Source organism: Gymnogyps californianus, chromosome 8 (genome assembly GCF_018139145.2).
Source record: "Gymnogyps californianus isolate 813 chromosome 8, ASM1813914v2, whole genome shotgun sequence".
In the NCBI taxonomy this organism is placed as follows: domain Eukaryota; kingdom Metazoa; phylum Chordata; class Aves; order Accipitriformes; family Cathartidae; genus Gymnogyps; species Gymnogyps californianus.
In genome coordinates, this window is record NC_059478.1 from 33,177,362 (window position 1) to 33,198,249 (window position 20,888).

Here is a 20,888-nt window from a genome sequence, read left to right on the forward strand (position 1 = left end):
GCCACGGTTTATCTATTCAAGGAATAGCAAGATGAAAAAAAATCCACAAACCTTTAATTGTGAATGTAGGAGAGGGACAGTGATGTAACTGTTCCCAGGGAACACTATTCTTATTTTGTAGAGGGAGGTGAGCCAAGATACTTAAGCTCTAGAGAACCTTTAACACAGGAAGCTATTTATCATAACAAGCTTGGTTGATACTGCTCCCATACTGAACCAATTAGATTAGCCTATTTCGTCATACTTCATAACTTGGGATGATAGGTTTCCAAGCATGGTACAGTGCAGTAATTGAATTTTGATCAAACACACATGGCCCATAACCCAGTATGTGAAACTTTCAGAACAGTTCACAGCTTTTAAATATCCAGTCAACATGTTGCCAAAAGTACAGGATGTACTTGATGCAAGTGGGAGAGGAGGGGGGGGAGCACGAGTCCACGCCGTAACTTGGTACAGCTGTAAAACAAACATTTTTTTGTTCCAATTCTGTTCCTACTTTAGCAAAGGAGCTGGGAGGAAGACAGTGAATGTCAAATAAGTCGTTTTTCTCCCCAACCCCCACACCCCCCAGGCACACATTTCCCTTTTAACATTCTTAGATTACCACAACTTTTAAAATTCACTATACTGTACTTACATACTGTATTAGACACACCAGCAATTATGTTTGTTAGCATGACACATCCATTGCTTACACTTAGTTAACAAAATAACTTAAAAGTTGCATGCATCATCCTCTTAATAGGGTTATAATCAATGGGACCATGGAATGAAAGCCCTAAAATTTACCCCCCACCTCTGCATTCCCCAGGCTTCTGCCTCTGCCAACACAATCCATATGGTGGGCAGTCCTGTCAGGCTCAAGGTGAACACTCAGTCAGTTCTTCGCAGGCAGTGATCTCCTTTTACATGTTCTTGCCATGTTTTCCCCACGGTAAATCCAAGGAACTTTGAAGAGTCTGTGTAAAGGAAACAGAATACATTAATAAATTCATTCCTACGGCTCTACTGACTAGGGGGCAAAGCACCCACCGCGGAACAGGTTCACGACACGGAAAATGCTGTGCCAGACTTTCTTTTGAGCAAGTAATGGCTATCCATATCAAAGCTGCTCTCTGGCCTACAGCTAAGAGTCTGGCATGCTTAAGCAATGGAGCAGGATATCACCAACCTCTGCACATGGTGCTGCCAACTTCTTTCTCAGCTTTGACTGCTTTGACCTGCAAGGCAGCTGGCGGCAGCTCCAGGCATCTCAGCTACCCGAAGGGGAAGCACCAAAGCAGCCAACACCTTCGCTTTCATCGAGGTGGTGCAAATGACATAAAAGATGGGAATTACTGCTACAGCCCTCCAAAGAGTGTAGGATCTGATGGTTTACCCAAGTGCTTCTAGTTGCACTCTGTGGATCGTCTGCCTCCGAGCCGTCTCACACACCTGTTCTGGAGTACAGCTGTGTAAGAGAAGCAGCCACAGGTTCCAAGGGGAGAAACGGTGCTTTTCAGATGTAACAAAACGTACATCTCATTTAGTCTTGCTGTTGGTTGGGGACAGGTATATTGTCCGATTACAGCCACCACCCTGTCAGAGACAGAGTGCAGAGGATGCTCTGGATCCATCTCCCTCCCTGCCCCACTCCCTGCTAAGTTACGATGCTGCAGAGAAAAGAAAAGGAAAAAAAAAAAAAAAAAGAATTTGGTGTTCAACTTATCAGACTTGGACCAAGCCTCGGCTCAAACCAAGGTTAAACAGGCCTGTCCTAAGCCTCTTAAAGATAGGATTTATATAGTAATTACAGTAATGGAAACTGATCTTTATAATTTTTATACTGCCTAAAATTCTGCTGTGTCATATGCATCTGCAGAGCCTGAGAACTGTGCTTCTCGGAGAGAGCACTGCAGTCTTGAAAGCAGCCATTCAAATGTATAATGGAGAATTATCGGAGCATGAGTATGTTCGAGATTATAATGAAGCACCAAGAGTAAGAATTAGAAATCCTGGGAAAAGCAAGGAGTTTGTATTTGAGACAAGCAGTATTTCTTAAACACTTTATTTTGTTGGGAGTTTATGGAACTAGGTCTTCATCACACACGGTGCACACAGCATTGAGACTGTCCTTTTTATTGTAATATTTCCTTTCTTTTCCTTTGCTACAGTCTTAGGTCTAGAGAGTGAGCATAGTGTAAAATGCATCTTGGCCAGACAAGATCCTCACATCCACTTTCCAGTTTTCTCTGTTGTGCAAGGAAAAATACCGGAGTGCTAAGTCTTTGCTGTATGATAAAGAACAACTTCAGAAGATTTGGAGATCTGGTAGGGGGTTTGGCTCCACCTTCAGGAAGCAGAAGGCAAAGAGACAACGCGGTTTTAAGTTTCCGACATACTTTCTGCAGAAACTGAAGCCTACAAACCTCCTCTTATTGACATCTACTGCTCCCCAATGTGTCTTTGCTTCATATATATAAAAGATTCCCTGATCCGATGCCGTGACATTTCTACATACTTGATTCAGCTCTGAAGAGTCCAACTCCTCCTAGAGGTACTTGGGAACTTGCGGCAGGATGTCCAAAGGCAGCTGATACATGAACAAACAACAGAGCTGATACATGAACAAAAGTCAACAAAAAGCAGCTTTGAGGTGAAAAAAAAGCAGTTGCAACACATAGGATGTTGTAGAGCTGTATCGAATATTATTAGCCATTTACACTGTCAGTGCTAAGGTTTCCATACAGAATGCAATTTTCTCTTATAATTCACAGAGATTAGAAAGGTTCTCTGGGTAACACAGATGGATTGAGAGGAAGAAAGTGGGAAGAGTCTTGATCAAATTTCAGTCTAGCAGAACACTTAAGCATATGCCTAAAGTTAAGCTATTTTTTCTCCTCAGATGCAGGCAGAAGATGCAAACAGAATAATCTCTTGTATTTCACCTCTTGGCAGACTGTGATGCAGGCTGAACCCAGAACATAGTAGATGGTTAAAAACTATGATTTAAATGAATTAAAATGATGCATTTTTTAAAGAAGCCATATAGTGACCATTTATAACAATGAACATGGCAAAGTAGTTAGGGATGAGACGACACTGAGTTTGAAAGACTGTATGATGTATTAGTGAAATAATAGGCAATCACACAATTAGTGACAGTCCTATGAGGCAATGGAAACGTATGGTTGCTTGCAAAATCTTGCCTTTGGCGTTTCCCCAACTGGGTGCTTAAGCACCCAACCTTATTGTATTCAACATCATTTTCTGAAGGAAACAGGTTTGAAAACTGCAGAGCAAGCAACAGGAATGGTTCTCGGTGCAGAAATGGACTAAACACCTAATGAATCTAAAAATAAAAAAACCCAACACTGAGAAGAGATGCGAGAAGACTGAATAGACATAGCTGTGTAAGCAAATATAACTGGATATACTCTTGAGGAACAAAGGAAACAATTCTTGATGGGGTGACAACAGATGTTCTCCAAAAAAATTCTAACAGAGCATTTCAAACACAAAGACCTTCCTGTGGAGCTGAGAAGTTTTACTGGCAGACGTACAGTAATACATCTTTGGAAACATAATAAAACCTAACATTTAAGGTGTTATCAGGTCCTGAAAGCAGAAGTGGTATCTTCATGTAATAAGTGGTGGGTGGTGGTGGAGAGGGAAACAGTTAGGATAACAAAATACTGTCACAGGAAGTTGCCATAGCATAGTTGTGATTTAAATCGCAGGAGGAATAACTAGTCAGAGAGTTTGTTCTAAAGTGTCTCTAAATCCGCTCTTTTGGAAAACGAGCTCTAAACACAAGTGAAAGATGCACAGGTTGACCTAACTGAACAAATACAATCCAGAGTAATTTATTAATAGAGTAAGCACACCTAAGTACAACCACTTTTGCACTGTGTGAGTGAATGCAAAGTGCCCAAAGCTGAATGTTTCTACCAGCCACTGCTCTTTCAGATCATGGTTAAGCACATTGCAGAAAATCCTAAAATGGACATAAAAAAAAAAAAGGAAAAAAAAGGGCAGGTTTATGGAGTCATTTTTGCAATGACTGAACTGCACTGGTACTTAGGGAAGATTTGGATTTAACTCCTGGCATGGATCTGCAGCATCTTCAGTGAATAGCTTTACGCAGGTTTTTAAAGGCTAGGCACTTCAAATTCTTTTTTTAAACTCTGGCCTTTACTTTTTATGTTTTTTATTTTGACAGATACAGAATAATACTTCTCTGTCTTGCTGGAATGTTGAAAGGATTCCTGAATATCTGCAAGGCCAGCAGAAATCATTTTATCTGGGAACGAGGCAGGAGGATGACATAGTACATTGTCTAATTATTTTTATTGCTTTGCAACTGTTTTGGGGAAAACAATCCAGAGAGAAGATTATTCCAGTGCAGTCAGAGCAATCAGAACTACAGAAACACTAGGATGGACAACTTGATTGACAGGAGAAAGCTAAAGCAGGCAGCAACACAGAAAACCATCATAGGACAGACATTTTGATAAATATTACTGTAGCCAATTTATTATTAACACAGTGGGACAGCTTTACATCTTGCATCACACTTTTCACAGCCCTTATGGTAAACATGCCATATCTGACAATTACAAGATGAAAACAAAGACCTCACTAACTCTCTACTGGCCCTGCAGTACTATCTGCTTACTCAGTTAACCCTCTCTAAACTTCAGCTAGGCAACTAAACGGGCATATAGAAATGCAGATATGTGTGTTCAGATATAGAACGTCATTCCAACAGTATCCAATACAAGTTCCAAAGGTTACACCATCTGTGGCACTAATTTCTAAAACGCTTTACAGACAAAGGAGAGGGTCATGAAAGAAGTGGAAAATTGTTAGTACAAGATAGAGGATCAAGTGGAATACCGTCTAAAGGGAAGAGAAATAATAAAATTTTGCTAAGGCTTGAAATATTGCTCTGTCTGGTCACCCGTGGCTTCATTCTGACTGCTATGACAAAGCAGTGCAGCCCTGACAAGAGCATGCACTGGCATCACAAACCAGAGAGCATCAGGATGAAAGAATCCCATAGCCATTTTTACTTCCTGGATTGGTTGACATGCATCTTCTGTTTCTACAGAAACACTGTAACTTGGAATAACAAATCTTTCTCTCTGCTGGCTACTTGGTTTCTGGGATTAACAGACTATCTGATGGACCTCATCCAATCATATTTTCATCTGATTCGCACAAAATAGCTCCTGTATTCTTTTATGGATAATGAAGCACAAGATGGACTGCTGAAATCATTCACTCCAGCCCTCTGCTACTTGTACACATGGAGATACATTTTAGAATGAAATCTTGTGTAATGAGTTGCCCAAGGCTATTTTTTTATTATAATGTCCATGGTATCTTCCTATTTTCACAGCTATATTATCAGTTTCAGGGTTAAAAAATGAAAAGCAGACAAGTCACAGGATCATCTTAGCCATGAGATTTTATTTGATTCAAATATTTATTTTCCATCCACTTCCTGCCTGTTTTTGAAAGTGTATCAGGAAACAAAACGGACATGCACAAAGAGCATTCAGTGAAAGGGAGACAAAAGGGAGATGCAACAAATATCAGGCAAGCGAACGAAGCTAACAGAGTGTTCCTGTCTCTTTGAGCCCACAAGTAAAACGCACGTTAGCAAGTATTCCAAAACTATGTCTTTCTTGCGTGAAGGAAAGAATTAACGTTAAGCACAAAGTATTCCTTGTGGTTTATTCTCATTACGTGATATGTCAGGATACGCTGATTTGGAAAAAAGCAGGATTTCTTTACAAAGCTTTCTGTGCACCAGTCTTAATGTAGGTTTAAAAGAGACTAAAACCCACAAATTGCACTTTAAAAATCAATTTAGGAATCTCACTTTTTGTAATTCCCTTAAAAATACCGTTTGTGGACACATTAATAACATTTTGCAAGTTTCATCTGAAAAACAAAAAATAGCCCAAATTTTTGAAAAAAATCTACACTAAAGTTTATATCACGTGGATGTCTCAGTTACCGCCGGTTTTCATTAGAAGGTGAAGGGAATGTTTAAAATTGGTCAAATAACATGAAGATTCTGTTGACATGTTTTCTGTCTCTCTGTGTATATAGTTTTCTTTAAAGGAAAATCTAGGTAAATCTTGGTTGTCGTAAAGACTTTGGTCAACTTTGAAGGACACAATTTATTTCACTGAAACACAACTCATCTAAAATAAGAACCTTTTAAGGGCTTTATTAGTGCAAATAATTCACTTTTTTGACATTCTGTAGCTATAAAACACATGCACCAACTTCTTTTCAGAAAAAGAAGGTATGTATTTCACTATGGATCGTTGCAGGGGGGGGGGGGGGGGGGGGGAATCCAAAAAAGCAGAACGATTATTTCCTATTGTAACCTCAGGGCACCCTAATATCTACCCTCCTTTCTTCTGACGTGTCATCTATGGTTCTATTTTTTATGCATCCCTATTTCTACTGTTGATCAGCACTGACCAAATTTCGCAACTGGACCAAAATTTGTCTTTAAGCTTTACAGAAATAATTATTTCAATTAATAGAATTTCACAGGATATACCAGCACAAGATTTAGGGCCATCTGGATTTTAACTAACAGGGTAGAAAGAAAGGCAGTTTCTGTGGTTTGGGATATTTAAGTTCATTTACAAACTGCCACATATAGTTAGGAAAACAGACCCCAAGTGTAATCTTGGCCCATCCATGCTAAAACTCTCATCTATTCCAATGGCGTAAAGATCAGCACAGTTGTTCTGAACAACTCTTTCTACACCTCTCTATAACACTCTAAATTACACTTACAGACACAGAACATCATCCGTGCAAATTGCAAAAATCTGCACATTTCACAAATGGTACAACTTAACAACAAACTATGTGCTCACAGAAATAGAGCAGTCAAAGGAACTTGGCGCCTTTGAGGTAAACACATTCACTTGAGGAATTTTCATATTTTATCATCTTTGTTCAATGTACATTTAATATTCAGTTCTGATGAAGTGTAATTAATAAGTCATCAGCAATTTCAGTGGACGACTGGATCCATCTGTAAAAATAAAATGCACCTATGCATTTGTGACACTTACTGCCAGGGTTAAGGATAAGTCTGCATTTTCCTGAATGTTGCATTGGTAATAGTGAGCCGTGTAAGCCTTGCTCCATAGTAATCTATAATGTAACTAGAGCCATCGGAAGGTCCAACAATCTACAAGAGAAAAAGAACCAAGACTTTTCAATATGAACTGAAATATATACTTTGTGCTAATGTCTCAATTACTGCTAATTTTCCCATCATAAAATTAGTCATGCTTAATTAGTCAAACAGAAACTAGATTTATTTTGAAGTTATGCTGTAGTTCAACTATTTTAGCAAGTACTGTCTCAGAAGGAACATTTCCCTAGGGCTTCTAATCAACCAAATTACACAGCCAGGCGCTGGTACTAGGTTAAGCCGACGAGGATTTGAGTCACAAAATCAGGCTAACAAATGAGCGGGCTCCAAACCAGTTTTCTTGAACAAAGGAGGGTAGGCAGGAGAGAATTAAGTTGACGACAAGTATCTTTGAAATACTGCACAGGTAAGGAATGGAGAGAAGGAGAGAAGAGCATGGCTTTTTTGTTCTGGAAATGCCAAATTGATGTGGGGTCACCAGGGAGATGAATAAGGAGAGATGAAAGATACTCTCAACTGTATCTGTAAGTGATCTGAGGCAAGATCACTGCAATAGCATAGAAAGGCATTTGAGAATGCATATAATTTAAAAGACATATATACAAAGATGCATACTTTTAAAATATTTTTCTATAAACCCATATAAACAATTCCTATATCCACAATGCATTTTAAGTTCATGATAGGCAAATTGCAATTCATGCTAAATGAACGCACTGTAGAATAAGACAACTTGGAGATTTCATGATGTCACAAGATGTCACCCCAGCTGGGGATTTAACCATCATGAATCCTACAGTCACAGCTCTCAGGTGATATGGGACTTGTATTCGGGGGAGAGGCAGAAAAAAAAAGTGGCAATGTCTTCTCTCCTGCACACTGCATGGACACCCCAGATGATGGGCTCCATCAGTATAAAGCACATGCAAACGCAGAACTTCAGGATTCTCGGAACAGCAGGATATCTGATGCAAAGTCCAACACTGTGTCACATAAGGAGCTCATAGGTTCTGACAAAGTGAATTTATGGTGTTATAGCTTCCAAGCTATTCATTACGAGTATTTATAGATAGCTAATCTAATTTTTAATTCAAACAATAAATATATTGATATTTTGTATCCATACTCTACAAAATCAATCTACAAACAGAGCTAAAATAAATGCCTTTATTTTTCAATACACAAAGGTTCTTAAGGCTAAAATGCTAACAAAGAATTAGCAATCAAATCAAAGCTTTAACAAACACAGATTTGTATCTTGTTTTGAAAGCCCTGACTCACCTGCATTGAAATAAGTATGAAATCAATTAGGCTACCAATTCCACAAAATCCTACAGTGCAGAACTTTAACAAACCTAAAAAAGGAAAATAAAATTTAACTGTAGCTTTAACCCAGTCACTAAGAAGTTCATAGGTTTCTGGTGGCAATCACACCCCAACTCTCTCTCCATCCCGCAAAATATATATATATATACACACACACACACACACATCTAGAAACACACCTAAAGTTAAAGATCTTTAATTATCAGGGAAAAAAACAAACCACATATTCATATTTCTACATCCTGAATAAAAAGATTTTAAACATTAATAATTTGGGGTTTTTAAACAGATAAATATTCTTAAACAAGGAAAGGCAAAAGTTGATAACCAAGTTACTGGAAATTTTCCTTTCTTTGACTGAGGCACAGACAGAAAAAATCCCAACTTGAGCTGCAAAATTTACTTATGAATAGAAAGAGACTTTCTACCATCTCATGAGTTGCAGCACATACGGATTTGATTTTCAGAACATGCTACTTTGGAGAACAATCCTTTGTATCTTTTTTATATTTTTGCTGAAATAGAAATTTATTTTGAATATATATATACATATATATAAACAATTGTTTTAACCAGTATTCAAAAATGTTATTTTTTGTACAAATAAATGAAAGATTAATAGAAAATATATGGGAATAGCAACTAACAGATAAATGTTTCATTGGAAGTTGCCATGCAAGGCAGACTTCATTTGGAAAATGTCTTCAGAAGAAGGAGACCGTCTTAAAATTTTTATTCTTTTTTTTATTATCAGTAGTTTCTTGTACAATGAATGTAATACAATGAGTACTATATATATTGTAAGTAATACTTCAGCTGAGCTAGGCAAACATCTAGGTTATTTTTAGAATGAGATACTCATTGTGAAGACATTTGTCTCTTTACCCAGGCATAGACAGTATCACGAGGAATACTTATCTGTTGCATTTAAGTCAGTTGTAGGCTATGCTGTACAGGGAAGACACAGTTCCCTGCTAAAAAGCATATCCTTATTGTGCTTACAAGGGCCAGCACACTTCTGAGGCAAAAGACAAAGCACGTTGATAACATCAGCCAGTGTGGCATCCCAGAGCACCTCTTCCCCACGGCCACAAGTTGTGCTATGCTGCGTAATACCTGCTAGTAAAACCACACCGCTGTTTTCCAAAGAACGAGCCTGCTCTCGGTCAAACGCCCGAATGTCTCCTGACCTCCACCTCCTCCTTTGCGCTCCCCCTCTCTCAGAAGCAGCAATCTGTTCCGCATACCACCTCTTCTCCCCCATGCCCTGTTTATGAGGCTGAATATGGAGGAGAGTGGGGGAATAACTGCATGCACGCTGCAGGAAGAGCATCCCACTGTCTCGATATAGCTCCCATAGTTGACGAGATGAAACTAGCCTGATTTATAAACTCCAGGGAGACAGTTTATAATCTCTCCATGGAACAACACAGTAGTCAGAGAGAACAGGGAAAAATACCTAATGACCAAGAAAATGAAGGAGTAGTACCAGGATGGTCTTTCAGCTGATTAGAAGAAAAGCCTATGTGCATATTACAACTAAAGTGGTGCCACTTAAATGTGCAAAAACCCACGTATATCATTGTTTAAAACAACTTGTTCCCAGTGGCTGACGTGCGAGACTTACAGCAGCCAGACACAGTTAGCCTGGGTATCAGTACTGGCAGTAGTGTAACAAAACATAAGGGAAACAGCCAGCTAAAGAAATGCTAGCCTTAGGAAACAACAGTTAAGACGATTAAATAATATCAAACTCTGGTGAACAGTTTACTTTGTTACTACCTGCATCGAGTACAGTCACCATTTAAGATATTTATTTGTGATGCTGCTTATACCATCTCCTCTCAAGCTCTGGTCCTGAACCTCACTGCCAGTTGGCATTTTAGGAACCCAGCAGTTCTCCTACCATTGCTGATTCCAGCAGCAGCTCCAGTTTACTTGAGGAACTGGCTGCTCCATTATGTTACTGCATGTAGACGAACCGTTTCTGAACCTGGCATATATTTCTGGAGCAGAGGGTAAAGTTGATTTTTGTTCTTCCTCCTCACTTCCCTCCCCACAAGCAGATCATACTGAGAAAATAAACTGCTCTAAAGCATGGAGGGAAAAAAATAGTGCTCTTACGCAGTAATAACTTATGGTTTAGTTCACAGTGTGTGGGAGAGGAAGAGGTTGCCTTCCTGATTTCTTCATATGCAATAGCTTGTTTGTATTTGTGCGCTCTTTAAGCAAAAGAGAAGGAAAAAAAATAAACCAAAGAGCATTTACAGTCTTCACTATGCTTACACAAAGTATTTCAATGCTATTAACCTCTCTTATCCATTTTTTGCCAAGGCATGGATGATCTAAAAAATCCCCAATCAACCACTGTCAAGGAATCCAATGTATTGATTTTTATTCTTTCTTTTTCTTTTCTACTCTTACCTATTTGCTTTTGTCTTCTTTACCTTTCAAAAGCTTGAAAACTTGACTTTGGAAGAGTTTAATTTTAAGTCTTTTAACTTTTGTTACTGGCTCCAGTATACGCCAGTAGGGTTAACAAGCATGAGCCACAAAGAATTTCTATATAAGAATGGAGGATTTATAAATCTGTATTACTACAATATATTACAAATAATTACTGCAAATTATTATTCCAAATCCAATGGTATAACAAAAAGGACCACTTCCAAAAAAGTATCTTTTTGTGAAACAGATGGACAAAGTAAGTGCTAATTATAGAATCTCAGGGAAAAAAGACACAGATGTTAACACAAGATTATCGAGAAGGACAGATAATGTTATTAAAAAAACAAGGGTTCGCATTTAATGGGCAGAAACTCAAAATTCCTAGACGAAGTGATAGTAACATGTATAGTTTTTTTTCCAATTCATTGCTCCATGCTATCTAGACTTAAATTTACTCCATTTGTCCAGCTCAGAAACAAAGTCAGTGAAAGCAGTTCTAACATACTAAGGTATTTCCATTATTTAAAAGCCAGTGGCACCATCACCCTGGAATCAGGTCCTAAAAACACTAACCAGAGGTAGGTCTTATTAAAGGTCCCAGCTTCTGCAGAACTGTTATTAATACTATGAGCTATCTTGAAGGTATGCATTTGCCAGAATAAATTCCATATCCCAAAACACTAGGTCTACTGTAAAGTTTGTCCACTATTTTTCTGGTAAAATCAAGCATCATTTAAGTACCTGGCACGAGCCAAAACCACTTCTGTTTCAGTGCCTCACAAGGAATGCTGTGGTAAACATCAATGCAAAGCAAACGTAAAGCAAAACTATGAATAGCAATAATCATGTTTGCTGATTAGGATTTTATCTATTGGACAACTATATATCCATTTGTCACCACTCCAACAGAATAGTAGGCTGAGGATAATGCAGGATTTTATCTTACTTGACAATAAAGTAAGGGTTCTAGTTGTAAATTTTAAAACTATGACTGTCAGCCTTCATTACTCAAAATATAAGTATACATACAACTCAGTCATAACAATAAGCTTTACCTCAAAGAAAAAATAAGAAATAAACTTACCTAATGCAGGATAGCCTAGATAAAATCTATCCGCTCCCAACCATCCAAGAAATAAGGATAGAGCCACTGCCACTTTGTAGGAGTATCCATTTCTGCCAAAAGAAACAAGTAATGTAGACAATGACTACAAAATATATTCACTCACACTTTTGAGAATTAAAGTAGTGACTCATTTGCCTGCTGCTTCAGTTTAAAAAAAAAAAAAAAAGACTTGTTATTTCTCTTCAATTAACAGACATAGAACTGATAATGTTAAGCTTTCAAACTGGGTAGGCATCCTCCATAAAGCAACCTCAGCTGTTGCAACTCAAGTATACTCTTGCAGAATACAGATTATTCTGAAACTAAATCATGATTTCTTGTCAAGACATAATTCAGTTGCTGATACATTCCCAGTTTCACAGAGTAGTTCCTAACAGTTCAGCCCTACTGAGACAACCCTAGAAAGCTGAGAGGTGTATGCATACTGTCTGTAGGCATTAGTCTCACACGCAGCCAAATCGAGAGGAACGGGATAGACAGGTGAGATGTCAGCAGAGACAGTAATTGCAATGAGATCTGAAGGAGAAATGAACCATGGCCACTGGCTGAAGAAGCTGCAGGAAGGATTCAACGGAAGGGGTAAGTCATGTATCCATTTACTACACTCTAAAGGTAGTAAATGGCACAAACTCAAATGAAAAGAACTGTTGACAGTACAAAGATGTACAGGGGTAGGGAGGTACTCTAAAGTTAAGCATCCCATGGTTAGTCATACAAAATAAACAGATATAACAGATTTTTTGAGATTTATACTAATAGGCACCATTCCTGCCAACAGCTGGAGTGATGTGGCCACCTAAGCACCTGTAACTTTCAGTCACTGCTGATGTGAACTTTACACTAATAAGCGAGCTAGAAACATATAGCTATCTGCTAGAACTTGCTGCATCCTTTGCTGCACTGGCGAACAGCTAGCTTCTGAAAAGAAAAGCAAACCCAAATGTAATTAGAACTTAAAAAAATATTCAATAATTCACTGTTTTGATACATGCACTACTATGTGCCAGCAATTATTTAATAAGACCAAATTAAACTCTTGGTTGACAGTTGAATAAAACATAGAGTTTCACAAAGACAGTAGCTGAGATAGGTCCAAGCACCTTTATTAAGCACTTTCAATGCCAAATAAAGATTTACCTTTTTGCTTATTATCTAGATTACTGATTTTAAAACTTAATGGCAACATTAAGTGATTAAATCACGACTCTTACCTCAGTATTTGTTACTTAGCGCTTATTAGCAACACAGAACATACTGGGCATTCCTGGAACCTAATATAACGTAAATTATTATCTTTAGAACTATCTTGTTTCCACTGTAAAGAACACTAATGGTTTTACTTAAAAGTTGAGGTAAACTGTTGGAAATTGTTTATCAACTACAAAGTGTCAACAACCCTCCAAGGACACTAAAGCATAAAAAGAGCTCTTACATAAAAGGTGGGAACATAGTTTAATTTGACATGCTCCTGATCAAAACTAGTAACAAACTGAGCACTTGCCTATGCATTGAGATGCTTTTAAAAGCAGAACAGGCTGCAACCTAGTCAACATCAAACTGATGGGCAGAAGAAATCTAGTATGAAGTGGGAACATGTTACTACTGTAACAAGGCTGCATCCACTCTTGTATTTCCTTTGTCTTACTTACTCTTTCAGATAAAAATATGCACTGAAGACTAAACCAGCGAGTAGGAAAATAACACATCCCAGGCATCTAAAGGAATTTCTACAACTGGGTAAAAAATGCAATTTCTTTTCAGTTCCTTTTCGGATTTTTTTGTGCTTCTCAGCCTCATCCGATCTTTTTTTTTTTTTTTTCCCACATACGTTTCTTCCAGCTACCATGTTAAAAACTTTTTCTTCCAGCTTTTCCACAACAGTTGATACCAGGTACTGCTGTAGGTCACAGTGGCTTCCGTGCTCTTTCGGGGTGTCTTAGCACTGCTCAAACACCTGTCCACACTGAACTTCATGAATTTCACAGACTACCATTTTATGGACTCCTTCCCTGGAATGGCAATACTTGAACATTTCAGGTCTGCAGAATCAGGGCCTGAGCATATTAAGCAAAATACATGATAGAGTGCCAATCTGGGGAATTCTAGAATTTGGCAAAAAAAAAAAAAAATCAACCTCCAAAACATCAAATTAAAACCAAACCAAAGCAATCTTGACTCCCAGTACTTTTTTGCTGGAGCAAACTCACTAGCACTTAGAAGCTTTTCCTTGAACTCATACTAGGAGCAACTGAACTTGAATACGTCCACTTATACAAACATATAACATCTCCTGGTCTTGCTCTAAAATAACTGGATCCCAGAACTGTTATCTGGACTGTTGCTAAATTACAGTTTTGGCTAAGGACTACTTGCTTATTTGTCCTTTCCAAAAGCTAGGGATAGAGATTAACCTGCTGTCCCCATGCTAGGACAATCCTGCTATGGGATGATGCGTTCTCAAACGAATTTTCTGGTTAAATGATGTGCAGTTATTTCTGCCAAAAGACAGTTACAGTGTCAATCAAAACTCAGCTAAGATGCTGGAAAAATCTCCAAAAAGCAGGAGAAACTGCAGGCCTAATATTAAGCTGGAGATCCCTGCTTAAAATAATGTTTCTAACACTTAGGCAACATTCAAAATGCCTTATAAAAGGCTCATATAATGATCAGTGATTAGACCACTTTTTAAACAGGTGTACATATGAAGGATGGTAACATTAATCTTGCTGCCATTTTTAACTGGCTTTGGGGCTTTATCAAGGTCATGCTTGCGTAAATCTTTCTACATTCACAGTTGTATTTTACTGGAGTTTTCAGTAAGCCCACAAAGGGTCCTCTTCGCCTTCTGCCATACTAGCAATCATGGGACTGGAAAAGCCACAGCAAGTTCTTTTGGTAGTGTAACCATTGATTATTTCATCATAAACAATAGTTATGATCAAGTAACAGACATCATGGGAAGGATGACGTTTTTCTGCCTACATAGATTTTTTTAATTAATAAATGTACAGAAAAACTGCATTTAAAAAACGTTTCTAGAAAATATATTGAACCAAAAATATACGTATACAAAAAACTCCAAACGTAAGAATTACTGTCTATTCCAAAGAGGAAGCAATCTTATTAAACTAGTATAGCTCATCTTAGTCTCAGTCCCCATCACAGATGGGACTGAAACGCAATTGTTTCTGGACAAATATGTGACTGAAGTCTAGTTTGCTAGCATTTAAATTTGATTAGACATAATAATATGTTTTCTTCAATTTGCTGAGCTTTGACGGTTGAGAAGACTAAATACAGTGAAAATATTTATGAAACTAAGAGGCAGAGCTGTACTTCTGAGTTAGGCAAATTATTGAGCAGTAAGTATCACATCAGAGTATAAGGAATACCCAGTGAATATTACTGGAGTTTTAATTTCCAAAGATTCCAGTAGGACAAAAGAAAAAGGCTCCTGCGTGAATCCCACAAAAAGGAGAAACAAATGGTACTGACAGGTGTTTGCTGATCATTAGCATTGGCCAGTTGGAACATTTATTGGTATCCAGAGCTCTCCATTGCTCACAATGTGCTTTAGAAAAACTAGGTCCATCATTTCCACGTTTCAGAAACAGGCTCTTAAAAGACACAGAGGACTTGATTAAATACAAAGGTTGTTTAAAAATAGAGAAAAGTTCCTCTAAAAGAGATTTTTTTAAGAACTGGAAAGAGACTTAAACTCCCCCAATATTCATGCATACTACAACTTAAGCTGCAGCTACAGGCACACTTTAAACTGGCATGAACCAGCACTGCCACTGAACAGAGCAGCCCAGTCCAGCCCTCCTTTCTCCACTCTCTCTTATCCTTGAGTTGCCCTCATCCTTGTGCTGGCACAAGCACCTGAAGCGACCACACTGTGACTCAAATTGGGGAACTGATCCAAGCTAGTTCAAACCCAGATCAGTTCCCTGATTCAGTATACAGTGGGGTATTGCAAGGAAAGGGATGGAGAGGTGTCCCCAGGCAGCTCCTTTCAGCAGCTGTGCAGATTTTAAAGCATATGTGAAATGTAGCCTTAGCATTTGGGGCAAATTTTTGCCAGGGTAAAGTACTAAGTAAAGCAAAGGTAAAGCACTAAGGTAAAGCAAAGACACAAACATAACTAAACAAATAAAATGTGTCCATGGCCAAGACAGATTTGCTTATAAACATGCATGTTGTATCCTTATACTACTTATAGTGTTTACTAGAGGATTAAGTACTGGGCAACATATGTACGATACTACCTTACTTCTCTTTTTCCTTCTGTCAACACGTCATACTATTTTAGAAAAACTTCAACGTGAAAACAAAGACAAATTATTACAAAAAACAATAGTGTACTTACACATTGCGACATGCAATAGGCTTGTAAAATCCAACTTCATGTCCTGTAAAGACTTTTTCTATGCCAAGGTGATCTTTGCAAGTAATATTTGGTGCTGGTAGACATTGAACTGAGGAACAAAAATTATTTGAAATTAAGCAGTAACCGATTGGGTACTGTAGCATTTTTCTGACAAGACACAAGTGAAATATACAAATGAAGTTATATTGTGCCACAGTCTTGACACACAGCACACTACACAGAGACATATCACTTTTTTAAAAAAAATATTTTTTTAAGCCAGTCCTGTGATTAACTTGTCTTTTTGCATGATTTTGCGTATTCAGCAAAATATACAAACCTAATTGCTGCCCTAATTCTCTTGCAATTTCTATTTTGGCTCTGTTATGAGTCAATGGGAAATCTGAACCTGACATACAGAAAACATTTTCATCATGAGAACAGTCAAATATTGGAACAAGTTGCCCAGAGAGATGGTGCCATCACCATCCTTGGAGGTTTTCAAGATCTGACTGCACAAAGCACTGAGCAACCTGGTCTGAATTCAGTGCCAATGCTGCTTTGAGCAGGAGGTTGGATTATATGACTTCTTGAGGTCTCTTTCAACCCAAATTATTCTATTATTCTAAGCTAAGGCTTGACTCTTAAGAGAACCGAAGTGGAAATCACAGCAGAAAGTGACATCTGCTAAAAGTTTGCAACGTATTACCAGAATATTAGTCACTCTACAATGTTGAAGTCTGTTGTTTTAAAGGGAAAAATCCTAGTCCTTTGCCCACTTTCTATCAGTTTTCAGTATTTGTGAGTCCTGTTGGTTGGTTCCAACAAAACAGCAAGCCAGGTTCAACATTCCTTTCCAGATTTTCCAATAATACCTACAGGCAAGAAGACTAGGATTTGGATATATTTTTTTTAAAGTATCTATCCATATTGCATAGGGACCAAAAAAAAGAAAAAAAAAAATTTAAAAAATTAATTTTGGGCCATCAGTATCAGTAACAGCCAAAAACCATAAGCTATATCTGGACTTAACTGCTGTAAAGTCCTACATGGATGTTACTCATCAATGTGCCTAATCCAAGACAATTACAAAAAACTACATTCTTTCTTGTAAAAAAAATTAAGCAAAGAAAGCAGTGCTTTCTTTTATTTAGAAGAAACCCACGCAGTTTAAATATATTGATATAGGAAAACCACAGTCTTCCTGTCAATGTCATGCCAGTAAGACTTGAAATCTGCTACTCAATGAGACCCCTTGGATGCTTTGAATTAAACCCCTATTTGTTTGGGTGATGGATCCCAGAAAGATGTTCAGAAACAGTAGTGCTTCAAGCGTGATCCAGAAGATTAACTTTTTATTACTTAGATAATACTGAAACAGGAAGCGACACAAATACTGTGGGGACAACCTAAGAACTGCTATGTGTGTAAAATACTCTATACAGACACAGAAAACAACGTTAATTAATTTAGCAACTTTCCCTGCTCTGAAGCTTATCTCCTGTTCAAATGTATAGTGTATTAAATACAATCACATGACAACTGGTTAGACAAGCAACAATTTGAGTTGTGAACAATCTCAAATTACAGAATATTCTTTCTGCTCACTGACTGGACATTTATAATCAGGGACATGAAGTCAAAGATGATGCAAAGGACTGAATAACTTAAAAAAGGATCCACTTTGGATAGTACTTTCATCCAGTCTCTGAAGTATTCGGAAAACCTTCACTATCCCTGAGCATCCCAATGAAGACAATTATTCAGCATTTATGGAAAACAAAATATGAAAGACAACAAGCATACACATGTATTTTAAACATGAGTGCACATAAAGCAAAACTGTTGTGCTGTTAGCTAACACAGAGTATTTATTTCAATGCCTGAGAACATCAGAAAAGCTAAACATATGGAGTAAACCAAGTGATCAATTTAAGCATTTTTCTGTTGTACTCCAAAGTACATCAGAACTTAACATCAAAATAAACGTAAATGCTTTCGAAACAGAGCCTCATGGCACCAAAAACTCCTGATGATGGAAGGCACCATGTTTCCTTAAGAAAATTTAAAAAAAAATAGAAGATTTTGAAGGCTGTTCTGTCATGTGTCAATTCTTCTAATAAGTATATGCAAAATCAGTATGACAGGAATGGTTTGTTTTAATCACAGTAGTGCAGGACAGAGCCTAGAGGATATAACATACATTGAAGAGATTTACCAGAAACCTCACTTACAAATGTACCAATCAGAGACAACATATTTATTCATTTTTAGTAAAGCATCCAATCCACACAAGTGTTTTAGGCTTTCATACTAATGATATTACTAATCCCATGTTTTATAAAGCTCATCTAGCAGATACACAAATGCATAAATTGAACACTTCCTTGGAAAATGTAGTTACTGTCAATATATAAGTTAGAAATCCTTACCATATGCTGTGTGATTTGTACAATTCATTGGTTCTTGTGTACTATTGTCTATTTTAGGCTCATCGCACATATATGTTCAGGTAATTGAGGAAAACATTTTTCATATCAAACACTACAATCGGTTTAACACTAATTTATTCCACCCTCTTTAAACCCTGAGGATTTAAGATGCACCTTGATGTTAGTTCCTACCCATCCCCCAAAATCGGAACAGCACATTACCATACAGCAAATCTGCTAATCCAATTTAATACACCAATATATCGCATAAGCTCCACATTTAATTAGTGCTGCAGTCAGCACTACCTAAAGGAACTACAATATTTATCAGTCACAGCCTCTGTATTTGAAGGCAACAAGGTAGCACACCTAATCTAGTCTTCTTCCCTTATTTCAATATCAGGGTACCTTTAAATTGAGGCATTTGGTTGAGAAGATTAAATCTACAGTAACATACAAAATTCAAAGAACACCTAAAAATGAACATCTGAAACGCCAGGAATTTGGACTAGAAAAAAAAACTGAGCAGGAACTAATTTCCAGACGTCTGAACTCCCATGGCCAAGTAAAGCAGGAGATGAAGTTAACTTTTCCAAGATTTGCTTTCCTGACACTTTTGATCATCAGTAACTGTCAGCTACCCTCAACAAACACTGCCTGGGAAAGGCCTGACATGCCTTTGGAGAGTCAGGAGCCTCGCAGCTAAAGCCTAACACCTGCGCCCTGCTCCTCTGGACTGTGGAGGAGGACTCAACATTGTGCAAAGCCACCGCGTCTCACTCGAGTGTCCTGCAAAAAATAAGAAGGTGGAGGGGTGGGGGAGAGGGTCTCTCATCCCATGGGATTTTCTCTTTGAAAATCGGAGAGACACCCCAAACCCGCAGACAGGCACACGCTGTACCACCCCCAAAATGAACCTAGGCCGCCGCAGACGTGCCCTCTCCCGCTCCTTCCAGCTGAGACCCCCTCGGGGCTCCTGACCGGAGGCTTTCTCTGACACCCAAGGGACACCCCCGCCCTGTCAGGCATCTCACACCCTCCACTTCCCCCTTCCCCTCCACCCGAGGCGGCTGGGCAAGCGGTCCCCCCTCAGGCAAACCGGGCCTGGGGCAAGCCGCCAGCCCCTCCGCCTTCCCGGGCCCCATCGCCATAGCAACCGAGCCCCCGCCGCCCGCTCCGGCCCCGGCCGCGCTCAGGATATTGCCCCAGCCTCAGCTCGTCGCACTTGAGCGGCGGCTCCGTGCCCGCCGCTCCCTCCACGGCTGCACCCGCGAACCAGAGGAGAAGCAGGATCCAGGCCTCCGCCGCGCCTCTCCGCCTCCCCAGCCCCGCCGGCAGCCGCCCCGGCCGGGCGGCCATGACGGAAACCCGCCGCTGCCGTCAGCTGACGCGCCGGCCCCGGCGGCGCCGCGGGGAGGAGCGGCCCCCGCCGCGGGGGAAGGCCGCCCTGCCTGCGGGGAGAGGCGGGGTGGGAGCCCTGCGAGTTGTTCGTGGGCTGCCGAGGGGGCTGGTTTGGGATTTTTGTTGGGGGGGGGGGGGGGTTGACCTCAGCAAATATGGCTCCTGAGGCAGCTAATGGTCAGCGCTGAGGGCAGAGCGTGCCCCTACTCAAGATGGCGCTCGTACAGCCCCGGCGGGGGGAACCGGCGGGCTCGTGCCCTGAGTAAAGATGGCCGCGGCCGCCACCAGCACCTGGCGGGACGGCGCTCACCCGCCCTTACTTAAAATGTCGGCCATGAGGCGCTCCGCCTCGGTTTTGGCCCTCGGGTGGTGTGGGGTTGGCGGGGGGAGGCGTTAAGTGGCCTTCCCTCCTTCCCGGCGGCGGCTAGAGGGGAGCTGGGGCCGCTCGCGAACATTGGTATTGCGGGGAGGCATCCATCCGTAGGAGGAAGCGCCCCCGCGCCTTGAGAACCGAGCGGCGGGCGGGGGCCGCCGGGAGCGGTGGGCAGGCCGGGCCAGGCCGGGTGAGGGCACATCCCGAGAGGGGAGAGGTGAACCCTCCCTGCT

At 39.8% G+C, this 20,888-nt stretch overlaps 1 protein-coding gene across 2 annotated transcripts; it reads right to left on the reverse strand.

Annotated features, from left to right (window-relative positions):
- Positions 1 to 575: 575 nt before the first annotated feature.
- Positions 576 to 20,240, reverse strand: TM2D1 (TM2 domain containing 1). Of its 2 annotated transcripts, XM_050901325.1 has the most exons (7): positions 20,083 to 20,240; positions 18,882 to 18,955; positions 16,450 to 16,558; positions 12,039 to 12,130; positions 8,462 to 8,535; positions 7,095 to 7,213; positions 576 to 962 (listed from the first exon to the last, which is right to left on the reverse strand). In XM_050901325.1, exons 1-6 carry the CDS (start codon positions 20,238 to 20,240, stop codon positions 7,103 to 7,105), a joined length of 618 nt encoding a protein of 205 aa, XP_050757282.1. In that variant the 3' UTR covers positions 576 to 962; positions 7,095 to 7,102. The 2 variants fall into 2 exon arrangements, with proteins under 2 accessions (XP_050757282.1, XP_050757281.1); XM_050901324.1 differs by lacking the exon at positions 576 to 962 and having other exon boundaries at positions 6,348 to 7,213.
- Between the last annotated feature and the right edge of the window lie 648 nt (positions 20,241 to 20,888).

What these genes read in the sequence shown, in the direction of transcription:
- TM2D1 (XM_050901325.1), bottom strand. Translation starts at nt 20,240, where the DNA reads ATGGCCGCCCGGCCGGGGCGGCTGCCGGCGGGGCTGGGGAGGCGGAGA. An exon ending in GACGAGCTGAGGCTGGGGCA is followed by an intron (nt 18,956 to 20,082) that starts ATATCCTGAGCG and finishes AATTACCTGAAC; the next exon opens with ATATATGTGCGATGAGCCTA. An exon ending in CCTATTGCATGTCGCAATGT is followed by an intron (nt 12,131 to 16,449) that starts GTAAGTACACTA and finishes TTCTTTTGGCAG; the next exon opens with AAATGGATACTCCTACAAAG.